Genomic DNA, 12,701 nt, shown 5'->3' on the forward strand with positions numbered 1-12,701 from the left:
TTTCTCGAAGAAGAAGAACATGTAGCAACTAGTCGTTAAAAAATGAACAGTATTTATAATTTAATTCGAAAAAGTGCTTCCCCAATTGCATTATTCCGTCCACGACGAAAAATAAGAGCACTTATAAATTACTAAACTTGTATGATTAAGTTGTAAAAAATTGTTGAACAAGTTATTTGTTGGTACAAGTGTTAAGAATTTTCAATCCTTATTCATTTAATAACCGATAAGATTTGAACACAAATATATTTTGTTTCATTCTGTAATTACATTTTTTTTTTCCCCCGAAGTTTTATTAATTAATTTCAAATTTTCTCGTCTTTTTTTCAACTAAATTAAGTAATATTTTTTCGTTGTTTTTTAATTTGTAAATTTTGTTTCAATAAAACAAAGAAAAGAGATTTATTTTGACTACTCAAATTATTTTGAATATTTAAGACACTGTTTTCTCGTTTATTATTATTATTCTTTACCAATGTTGATTTGTGCACGATTATGTTGATTGTAAGTAAAATGTTTCCTTTTTGTATATAAATAATAATAGATTTTAAAAGGATCAAAAAAAAGTATCCAAGGTAAATATATAAGTTATATTGAAAAAGTATAATAAATAAATATATAGGAGGTAATGAAAGAGGAAGCACGCGATTAAAAATAGCAATAAAAATAAATAAATACAAAAAATTGTAGGAAATCAGTTACCTAACGTAACATACTCTCTTTCATGATGTCATATAAATAATAAATGAGATCATATAAAAATAGATCAGCATAATCAACTTAATGAAATCCATCTAAGGCCATTTTATGTACAATTGAAAGTTATAGAGTTGTTAAAAAATTGTGTTAAAATTGAATAGCATCAATTATTTAGAAGTTGATCTGTAGATTCGTCAATATTTAAACTATGTCTAGTAATACTGTTATTATGTTCGTCATAAATACCATGAGTATATTTTAGAAATGTCTTAATTCAAACATTTTATAAATGCTTGAATGATATATAATTATCGCCAGCATCATTTAAGCACAGCCTTGATCTTATAGCTTATGTGGTTAGAGTCATAAGACATTCTTGAGATTAATATAAAATTTTAAGAAATAGAAACCCGAAGAAAGACATTTATAAATAATAAATCAATCAAATATTAATCGACTATTACATGCTAATTAACTACATAAAAAATTGAAAACTTGAATCAAATTTCTTAGATCAATAACTGAATAATTAGATAATTAAACAATTATTTAGTTGAATTGACAATCAATAAGTAAAATTATTCGATAATAGATTTTAAATGACGTAAATAGAATCAAATAGGTCAATTGTCAATTAATAGATTGATTAATTAATTATTGAGATCATTAATAGCTTGAAGTATACGTTTGACATGACCGACTTTAACGATACCAAGTTCTTTCAAATCTCGTCTTGCAAGTGTTAACAATTCTCGGCCTCGTATGTCATGAGATACAAATTGCTCAGTGTACTCGCCAAGCTGAAGATTCTCCAACCAAAGACATACATCTTCAACTCCCCAGTGTGTAACTTGATCTCTACATAGATGAGGATGACTTGACGATGAATTTCCTGCTCCAGAGCGACGAAACTTTAACCAAAATAATCCACGATGACGATTTTTTTTATCCGTCTGTTGAAATAAATCAGATATTTTGAATCATAATAATATTTATTATCAGTAAGGCTAATAGTTTTTTTTATAACCACTTCTATGGTATAAATAACAATAAAACATGCTTTATTTTCGCTGTTAATTTTTTTTCATAGATGCTAGATACGTGTAAAGTATTACTTTATACTTTTATTATTTAAAGCACTGGTTTGGAAATAAAATTTGTTGATAAATAAAATAAAAAAATGGAAAATATAATAGTGTCTTTTGGATTGAGTAAACTGTGCCACTTTAAATATTTCATTAAAAACAAAATATGGGATACAATAAAAAAAAGTTTTAAAAATAAAATGTAAATTCTAAAAAATAGGTGACTGAGTATTTTAAATTAGATTTTATTTTTAAAAAACCATGCTATTCCATGAACTGTAACTTCACGCAGTATTGTGAAGTTTATAAAACTATTGATGCATTGAATTTGAATCAGTTATAATTATAAATGATAACCAAATGACTGTTGTAATGGTCGATATTTAATATCTAATAATCTATGTGCTACTACTAAAAGGCTAAAGCATTATTTGACTTACAAAAAGCGTATTTTACCAGTAATGGAATCGAGTACTCAGATAATCCAAACCATAGCATAGAATAATTCCAATTAATTATATATAATATATTCCATATTTATCAAAATTGATTTTCTTTTATATTTTTATTAATTAAACCTATTTTTGCAAAAAGCTAATGATTATGTAATAAAATATTTATCAAATGTATAAATTAAAACTAATAAATCTTATTTTAATAAAACTAGATTTAGAGCTGATTATATAAATAATTCTTGAAAAATAATCTTTATTTTATTCAACAAATATCATTTATGATTCATGCATTCATAAAAAGATTGAAAAGTATCAAGTATATAATAATATTTGATAAGCATTAAAATATTCTACCAATCAGATAAAAAAAAATATAGATAAAATTGTAAATGTTAGTAGGGCAACTGATAGATAAAAATAAATATACCTGGTCATCGGATGATATATTCTGTAGATAAACCATACCAGTTCCGGCTTCATCGAATATACATTTTTTCAGTTCTTGTTCCATTGACGCTAGTGATAGTGACAGTTTACTCTCTAGATCTTCACGTAATTTCTAAAGTATTGAAGTTTATAAACAATTTAATTTTCTATTAATATAATAATAAAAATAAATATACTTTATTCACAGTACATTGGTACGAACCAGGCTTTGTCCTTTGTCACGAAGTAACTCACAAGATTCTTCATACAATTGTCTAGCACTGGATACCAATTCAGTAACAACTGGTCTTAAACTTGGCTATTAAATTGAAAATGATTGAATTAATTAATCTGTGAAAAATTAATTAAATAATTAACTTACTCCTTGAATAATTTTACCATCCGGATGAACTTTTTCCAAGTTACTTGCAGTTCTACCAGCAATTTGGTAAAGATCTGGTTCAAGACTAGGATGGGATATTATAAGTAATTTGACCCATTTTACAAGTGTTGTAACAACTTCGATAAAACCAAGGAGAATATTCATCTCTTCTTCATACAATTGAATTGGTTTAGTATCACATTGGCTGGCAGATCGAGACCGTATAGTAGTACTACTTAAACTCGAGGAAGTCATTTGATTAACCATAGAAGACATGCCACTACTTCGCTGTTTTTCTTCCCAAGTTTTGAGTGAAGTTTCCAAGGCCTTAATAAATCAACATAAAGTTTGATATCATTTAAATAATTTATTTGACTTAAAAACTAAAATTTTATTTGAAAATTATTCAGGAACAAAAAAATACTCACCCGATTACGATAAAGCATTTGCATTCGATTCTTGTGAATAATTCGAATAATTCCAGGTGGCTGAATCCACGCTTCTCCATCAACTTGAATAGGTACACCTTCGTCTCCCAGAATATTTATCTGTACTGTTTGACACTGAGCAATTCGATGATGTTGCAAATTGATCAATCTTGACGCAGCCATCTGCACTGATCCGAATACAGCAACAACTTCTAAAATTCGATCATCAAAAGAGGGAGCTAAGAATAAATCTCCTTCTTTGGTTCCACCCCAGAAGTTTGTTCCACCCATAAAACTCGGTATGTTTAAAACAACGATACCCTGAAGAGAAGGCAACGGTATTCTTTGTCCATCACATTCAAGTTGAACCCTTTGCTCTAAATTTTTATAAGTCTTTTGAAGCCATTGCTTTGATCCAAGCACACCATACCACATGTAATTTTTAGCTCTAGACCGACACTTTTCGGGATGTTCTTCACGTTTTTGATGGAAATCAAGGCTTATTTTAGCATCAATTCCTATTCCAAAATAATTATTCATGACACAGCGTTCAAAATATCCTTCCATCAAAGTTTCATCTGGGTCCATCAATGGAGATACAGCAGCACATAGCGCATCTGCATTCGCTAGCAATGCCTGACTAATTAATCCACCAGCTCCACTCACATTTGGCCACATTGGTAATTGTACTAGAGGATTTATAATTGGCAATTTTTTTACATCTTCTGTTTTATCTACTGATTTGGCACGGTCGTGTCTTAAACTGACACTGGATCCACCAAATCCAGAAAATTTATTTGCACTGGCAGCTAAAGTAACTACTTCAGATGCTTTTAAAAGACTTCCACTGCTAATTCGACGTGTTGCTTGAGGAGAAAATCCTAGTTCAGGTAATTCTACACTTAATCGTTCCATACTTCCCCTATTTAGGAGATTTGATTTATTTTCCGGTTCTACATAACAACTATCTATAGACATTGATGGACTTGGAGGATCAACAATGACACTAATCGTTGGTGGGAAATTAACAGGAGGATTTTCTCCCTTCTTTATTACCTCTGACGCCACAGTGAAACAACAAACAGGGGACAATAAATCCGTTTTTTTATCTTCATCTTCGGGTGTTATTCCTTTTTTTTCTTCTTGTTTATCTTCAGACTATATCATAAAAATAAAGTTATTATTTCTTTTCAAAATATAGTAAAATCAATCAATAATATTATTCATTAATTATTTACCTCTTTCATAAGTGTTGAAAGATATTTGGGAGGTCTTTTAAATGACTTTCTTGAAATATCGTTGCCTTCAACAAAATGTGCTAAACTGCAATACTTCTTTGGTTTATCACTTTGATCAGTTTCAATGCATTCTCGAACTGAATCGTATTTCTCTCCAAGCATTGTACTCATTAAGTCTTGGCCAAGTGAACTCAGATCATCAATAATACTTTCAGAATTTTGAATTTCGGAATTCTCCGCTGAATCAATATGACCTATTTCCGAGCTCTCCGATTGCTTCGTCGAATCGAGAATATCACTGTCTACATGGCCTAAAATATGTTAGTTCAATTGTTCACGCAAATAAAAATTAAAATAAATAATAATTTATCTAGCTAAATTATTATTTTACTACTTAATTATTTCAATTGTAAAAAAATATATTTCTTACCAATTTCACTCTCGCTGTGCTTCATCACAAGACTTTTTGAATCCAGTGTATCAGAAATGATACTATCAGAACTAACAATACTATTGCTACAACTACTCTTAGATACTTCATTCTTTATTCCGCAATCTGTCTTATGAACAATGGCGCTAAAATTATTGGTTTCTGAATCCGGAGATATCATAATATCCTGTATTGTCGTATCATCAGATCTTGTGCTTGAATCAATGCTAGTACTTGTAATAGTGACTTGAATATCCGCTTCAGTTTCCAATTTAACCGTTTCTGAAGATTGTTGCTCACTCAATTTAAATATCGCACATTCCAAAGATTTACTTTCCACTTGATGACAGAAATTAAAAGTTCTATAAAATGTAAATAGTTAATATTGTAATTAAATTTCTTTTTCAATAGACTAAAAAAATAAAATTGTTTTTTTAAATATGTAACTAGTTTAGTAAAAGACTTGTATTCAATTAAAAAAATAATTGCTCAATTAAAAAACTAATCATTCGATTTGTCTATAAAAGGTCCAGAAATAATAGTCCAACTAGAGCGTGTTATGACAGTTTTTATATCCTCTAAAAATATCTTTTGTAATAAAATTGCTTCGAGCTTTCACATGTAGGTGTCATTTAGTAAAAATTTTCCACATGGTAGATGACAAGAAAATTATTGAATTGAATTCCAAGTGAGCGTAAACCTATCCACATACAAAGTTCTAGTTTTATAAAGTACTTACTCTTGTCCGATGTTCGAACTGTTTCTACGGCTATCAGCAAATCCATCTGGTGCCGGAAGCGTCAATAAATCATCTGGTGATTGAGAGTCTCTTCTGATATCTGGAATTGGACTTAAACACGCTAAATTTGGCGTTGGGCTTGGACAATAGAGGATACTATTGCAGTTAGGTGGCATTAATAATTCTTCGCCAATCATATTAATTTGATAATGTTCTGCTTGCTCAAGACTTAGATTTTTTTCTAATGTTTCTTCACTTCTTTCGGACAAACTCGATATCTGACTATCCTGAGAAACACTCATAATATTTGGCATTTTAGTTGAGAATTTTTTCGATGTGTTTTTTTGTTCGTCAATCAAAAGCTCTGTTTGTTCAACCAACTGACGTATGGCTCTTTTCAAACTATTTGCTCGTGCCATTACGGAGTCTTTTTCTATAAAAGTTTTATTTTTCCTAACACGTTTTAAATTTGTAATATCTTTCTCCGGTTTCTCAAGCACACCTTTTTCAAAGTCTTTCATACATGAATAATTTTCCGATTCAAATAGTTTTGTTTCCGTGTCAACAATCTCAACGAAATCATTATTTAATGTTTGCAATAGTGAATCCAACTTTTGTTCAAGGACTACACACTTTTCTCCTAAAATTTGGTCCCCGATATTTGAACTTGCTTCTAAAATTCGTGATGCAAACTCTTTAATAGTTTCACAGAGAATCCTGTAAAAATAAATACTTCAAAATAATTTGTTCCTCATATAAAAATAGAAATATTTCATTTGTATTGATTTACTTTGCACTAGAAACAATGATTGTATTCTCATCAGCCTGCAAGATATTAGTGATGTGTGAGATGACGTTATCTTCATACTGTTGAACCATAGACAAGCTAATATTCAAGTCAGATTGATTCGGAGATAACTTAGAACATGGAAGTGATATACTACGTTGAAATGTCATGATACTCCATCGATCCAACATTTTAGTTCCTGCTTTTTCATATTTTTCTAATAATTGTGGCAAATGTGTATCATCATCACATGACGCACCCCATCCTAATACTCTTGCCAGATCATTTCCGGTTCCTAATGGCAATACCCCCACTTGACATTGTTTCTATGAACAGATTAAAATAAATTGAAGCAAATCATGGTTCAAATGAATCATAAGTTATACAAAAACTACACGAACAACAATTAATTTTATTTACAACTTCCAGTTTCTATCTATCGAAATAAAAAAAAATGTCAAAAAGTATCTGAACAACTATTAATATAATTTATATATAATATAATATTAGTTTTATTTACGTGCATTCCTAATCGATCGATTTCTGAAAGAACCCAACCTACAGAACCATCTCCACTACAAACTAAAATCCGAAATGGGTCGAAATGACGAAATAACCTTAATCTGTGGAAAAATCTATTTTTAGTTGTTTTATTAAATAATGGATACTTTCTAAAAATAATTGAAAAACTTACCCTGGACCAGGTCCACCTTTAATAAGATCAAAAACTTGTGCAGGATTTAATAACTGCTTAAATCTCTTAAGAAATTTAATGCCTTGATTGTCACCGGATTTACTATTAACGAAAACTAAAAGAGGACTACATCCAACTGGCCTAACAGCTTCCCAGGCCTCATCATTTCCTATTAAATGAAATAAAAATAGGTCAATCAATAATCAATAAGTAAATCATAAAGAAATTAATTAAAGGAAAATCATTGTCTTAAGTGAATGTTAAAAATACTGGAAACAAATATACTTAAGTGCTTATTGCTTATTTATCAGATAAAATAATTTTTCCGATAATTAAATTACCTATACTATGTAATGCTATGGGAGGAACTACACTTAATTTAGCTGGTCCAAGTGGACATACAATGTTCATAGAAGGTCTACATGCTGTATGAACCGTTGCTCTACACCACAAACATCTCCAATCTTGAAGTCTGTTAATTGATCAAAGTAATTAATCAATCAATGTCATGAAAGAATAATATATCAAATAAATTGTTGATTTTGTTATTAATTTACCTTAAAACCGATCCACAAGTTTTGTCGCAGATGGCACATTTTGATGCCACGGGTAAATTACCTTCCATCCATTGATGTGGCATTTGAATAATCCCATCTTGATCTTCTATGATATCTTTTCCAATAGAGGCTAATGTGGTCCACTTGCAGTTATTTATTGCTTTTTGGCTACATCTTTTGTGTACTTTATATTTACATATTTCACAACTCAGACCATGCGATGTAACACCTTGGAAAACGATTTAGTTAGAATTTCAATTAAAGTTTGAACGAACATTTAATTAAGAAAATATATATAAGCTTTCATGCAATTCATCCATCAACCTGAGATTTTCTGTTTTTTTCTAACATTCATTAAAGCTTTGGAGATCAATATTTCATCAGAAAAAAAATTATCTAAGACTTTTGACAAGCTTTGAAATATTCTACGTAATTTATAGATATTTGAAGATTTAATAAATGTATTATATAAAATCTGTTGAGATAATTTTAAATAGTTTTATAGCAATCAGTATAAACAGCTAATCGTAAATAAGTTTTCAAAGATCTTTAAAGGAAAATCTTCTAAAGTAATCCTATCACAGAAATATGTAATAAAATATTCTGACGATATCAAATTTTGTTGAATTTCTACTACTGTAAAGATTCACCGGGGTTTAAAAAATAAATATTTACCATGAAGGGCATCTCTGCAAACATTGCAATAAGTTGGTCTAGCATGACTGGTTGCATACCAACGATGATTTCCACCAAGAAATTCAGCTGTACCAGGTTCACTCTGAGGTTTATTATCACCAGGATTTCGGAAACCACCTAGCCACTCCTCCATCTCTTGTCTGCTCTCTCCACACAATACCAATGATCGAAACGGTGTAATAACCTAATAAATAAAACAAAATATTGTTTAACAACACAGTATAACAAATGATATAAAACAAAAAATAACTAATTATATAAATTACGTAATGTTAGAATTTTCTAATTAAAACAATGTTAATTAAAACTGTAATCTAGAATTAAACTACCTAACCTCCCATCAAGCCCACAGGTTATTTAATCCGAATACCTTAAATCGCGATCGTGGTTTCTTGTCTTTTGGTGGCATTTGAGCTTTTTTTAACACAAGTTGACATTAAAAAAATAATTCATAACAAGTTAAATTTGTTTTTTACATTTTTTATAACAAATAAATGTCAATCAAGATTCTACAATTTGATAAAAGATAAAAAAAACAATATGCCTACATATCACATAGCTCTTCTGACGAGTAGTCTTTGTGTAGCAACCAGTAGTAAACCACCCACATTACACACATATTTTCATGCGTGTGTTTCTCACAATACAATCTGTACCTAACCTTTAAACGCGCATGCTTTTAAAGTGCTTACGTGTGTAATTGTGTACAAGTTTTTCACATGTTATTTTTTCTATTATTTTATCTTTATGTTTATAAGTTTATCTTTTATTTGGAGCATATATTTATGTTACACATAGGACCATCATATCAAGAAAAAGATTTATATTGTGGATTTTTATTATTGCTACTTCGTTAACGTATGGCTTTTCTTCAGTATCATCTCTTTGATTTCTATTTTTAAACATACCGTTCTATATTCTTATTCAATTGTTATGACAACTAATTAATAATTTATTCCAATTTGTTTACTGATGCTTGAATTTGCTTTTAAAGATATCTTTGCATATTTTAAAATTCATACAATTTGTTTTAACAATAAATAAACATCAATAGTTGTTAAGATATTTTTTGATCAAAGAAATTTCTTAATTCGCTTAAATAAATATATTAAAATTATTTTTATGATTGTATCTCACGTTTTCATTATAATTCATATCATAACTAAATTATTTATGAAATATTTAATTACGTAACTGAAAAATTAATTATGTAATCACAAATAATATTACCGACTTGTAAAATTTCGTTATTAATATTTTCCAATTGCTATTTCTTTATTCTTGGAACAATGAGTAAAAAAAAATAGTCATCAGTTTTATAAATAATTCCATCTATAATTTTACATTATCAAATGCTTAATTATATTTGCAAATAACTATAGCACACTTGATCATCATCATTGTTTCAATTAATCATTGAATAAATTACCTATGTTTGAGTACTTTTTCTGTCATCATTTATCTATCAAATGATTATCAACAAGATTTAAAATTATTAAAATACTGAAAAAAAACCGTATCAATACCATGGAATGAATTTAATCCTACATTTATTGAAGGCCTCTTTAGCTCAGTGGTAGAGCACTGGTCTCGTAAACCAGGGGTCGTGAGTTCAAACCTCACAGGAGGCAAATTCGTATCATTTTTTGATCTCATTCATTGAATTTAAATTGGAAGTTATCTTATCTTACAAGTAATTTATTATTAACTTTATAAATAGCTTGAATTTCATAACTATTTCCGCAATATTTTTCATTAAGAATCTCAGCTCAAGTTCATCACTACTCTACAGGGAAATCTCCAAATAAATTGCGATGACGCAAGACCTGTTTCATTTAATTAATTTCTCCAAAATTTAATTCCTTGCTTGCTATTAGGGAATTAGAGCAAATATGAATTGGAGTAGAAATGACAAAGAAGTAAATTTATGTCTATAATTATTTATGTTTATGTTTGACTTACCCTCAATGTTGATTCTTTTCCAAGGTATATAATATTGAATCCATTTACTAATGTTATTTTTTAATTAAACAATATTTATACAAATAACAATTGCTTTAAGCATCTAAATTCAGAGTATGATAAAATTTATTGCTTGGATTTTTAAGATTTATTTCTTATGATAGTGAATGATAATTCTAATTAACTATCAATCTTTCACAATCTTTTTGATATGTATCAATGTTTATTCTTATTTTATTATCAAGAGAATTTTCAAATAAATATATCTTTTCCATAAAGTGAAAAACGACGTCATAAAAAGCCACCCCAACATTAATTTTATAATGTGAAAAGCTTGTATTTTCTTTTACGGAATCCAACACATTCATTTGGGTCATGATTTAGCTCGTGTTTGACCTAGAGTCCCGCTGATCACCAAACTCCTTTTTATCGCGCACTCTCGTGACCTTTTGTTTAGTTGTATGATCTTTCAAAATACTTCATCTTAAGTAAATTTCACTTCTTCACTATTGTTTACATTAAAAAATTCATTTCCAAAAAAATCATTTTTTTTTCAATCAAGCTATCAAATTCTTCTATTGTTTTTGTACTGATAATTTTTTTTTTTTTTTGATATTCAATCAAATTATTTGGTAATTGTTTAAATAAACAAATGCACAATAAGCAGAAAAATGAGAAGGGCGCGCGACTAGTCCGTAGGGTTGAACGTCAACTCCACGACTGGTGGTGCTGTGAAGACGAATACCACCACCTTACCTGCTTCTCTCCTGCTCCTGTTCTCATTTCTCCTCCCTATTCTAGTTTCTCTACTCGTCTAGTATACTTCGTCGTCTGGTATTGCTATTTAAAAGCAATAATAGCGTAGGAATACACAAGGAAATCTTTGAAAAGCTACCCCTTGATTATTCTTCATTATCCTTGACATCAATGTTTGCATTCAACATTTTTTCCCATACATGTTTACCACCCTTTTTATCTCTTTTCTCTTTAACTTTCCTCATGACAATACTCCCGTTTCCGATTCTCATACACATGCTCCAGTTTCTGAGCATCAACTTTATGCTCACATATATATATTTTTTGCGTTTTATTATTTTTACCATATATTGTATTATCAAAACTTTCATTGGAAAAACATCCCATCAAATGGGTGCTGACATTTTTGTAAATTGATTTATTACTGATGAATGTTGTTTATTTAAGCTTCGAAGTTTTCACAAAAAAAAAGTGATAAATGATCCAAGTGGGAGGGGGAGGGGGGAGGAAATAAAGATATACCTATGTGTGAACAATGATAGGCTGACACATGTGGATTTTTATGGATGAAATCGCGTAGGACATGCGCATTTATCATATTTTAATCAATATGCTTAAGATGAATAAAGAAATAGTAAATGAACATTGTGATTATTGTAACTGAATTTAAGTTTTAAATTAAAATTACAACGGTGATGCCCTCTCAGAATAAAATCCAATAAACTGAAGCAATTAACGCTTTTTGCAGTTGTAAAGAATGAAAATCATTAATTAAAATAATAATTATATACAAATTACTATCCAAATAGATTTGTCAATGGATTATAGATTGAATAGAATATGAATAGACAAATAAACAAAAAAATATTCCCAGTGATTTTAATTACAGTAAAGTCTGACTCATAGCATCAATTTATTAATCGGCAGATTTTATCGAAGGAAAGAATTAGATTGATAATCAAGCTATTGAGTAAAACCTTCAATCAAAAATTGAACATTTGATATATCTTTAAATTGTTTCAATAAAATAATTAACAAACAAGAGTAATTGTTCTAAAGATTAGATCTAAAAGCAGTTAATTGATAAATAACCGATAATGAAATCAACTGATGGAGAATCAAGGTAAACATCCCTTTTAAATTAATTAGTTTGCGGAAAATAGAATGCAATATTTATCTACACGTTCACATATATCATGTTGAAACTACATAAAAAGCGTACTCTGAATGATTAAGTAATACTCTAGTCTAATTCTATTAATAAAATTTTTAATTTAACAACTTTGCAATTTTAATTAACATAACAATAAAAATTACGCAACGTTTCGCTTTATATATAATTCGCCAACCTAAAATTGAAATTCAGA

At 29.0% G+C, this 12,701-nt stretch overlaps 1 protein-coding gene and 1 non-coding gene across 10 annotated transcripts; one reads left to right on the forward strand and one right to left on the reverse strand.

The window, feature by feature from the left end:
- Positions 1–358: 358 nt before the first annotated feature.
- Positions 359–11,285, reverse strand: LOC118071773 (diacylglycerol kinase eta). Of its 9 annotated transcripts, XM_035091161.1 has the most exons (16): positions 9,165–9,280; positions 8,987–9,030; positions 8,596–8,800; positions 7,921–8,149; positions 7,705–7,835; positions 7,364–7,532; positions 7,190–7,292; positions 6,673–6,995; positions 5,883–6,599; positions 5,144–5,505; positions 4,714–5,024; positions 3,476–4,633; positions 3,048–3,374; positions 2,877–2,984; positions 2,667–2,798; positions 359–1,652 (listed from the first exon to the last, which is right to left on the reverse strand). In XM_035091161.1, the coding sequence occupies exons 2-16, from the start codon at positions 9,023–9,025 to the stop codon at positions 1,350–1,352; spliced, it is 4,617 nt and encodes a 1,538-aa protein (XP_034947052.1). In that variant the 5' UTR covers positions 9,026–9,030; positions 9,165–9,280; the 3' UTR covers positions 359–1,349. The 9 variants fall into 9 exon arrangements, with proteins under 9 accessions (XP_034947052.1, XP_034947057.1, XP_034947060.1 ...); XM_035091166.1 differs by lacking the exons at positions 8,987–9,030; positions 9,165–9,280 and adding an exon at positions 10,579–11,285; XM_035091169.1 differs by lacking the exon at positions 8,987–9,030 and having other exon boundaries at positions 9,165–9,267.
- TRNAT-CGU (transfer RNA threonine (anticodon CGU)) lies at positions 10,176–10,247 on the forward strand. The gene has a single exon. It is a non-coding gene; the product is annotated as a tRNA-Thr (tRNA).
- Positions 11,286–12,701: the final 1,416 nt, after the last annotated feature.

This window comes from Chelonus insularis, unplaced genomic scaffold, assembly GCF_013357705.1.
Source record: "Chelonus insularis isolate UGA/USDA-ARS -01 unplaced genomic scaffold, ASM1335770v1 contig_88_pilon, whole genome shotgun sequence".
In the NCBI taxonomy this organism is placed as follows: Eukaryota; Metazoa; Arthropoda; class Insecta; order Hymenoptera; family Braconidae; genus Chelonus; species Chelonus insularis.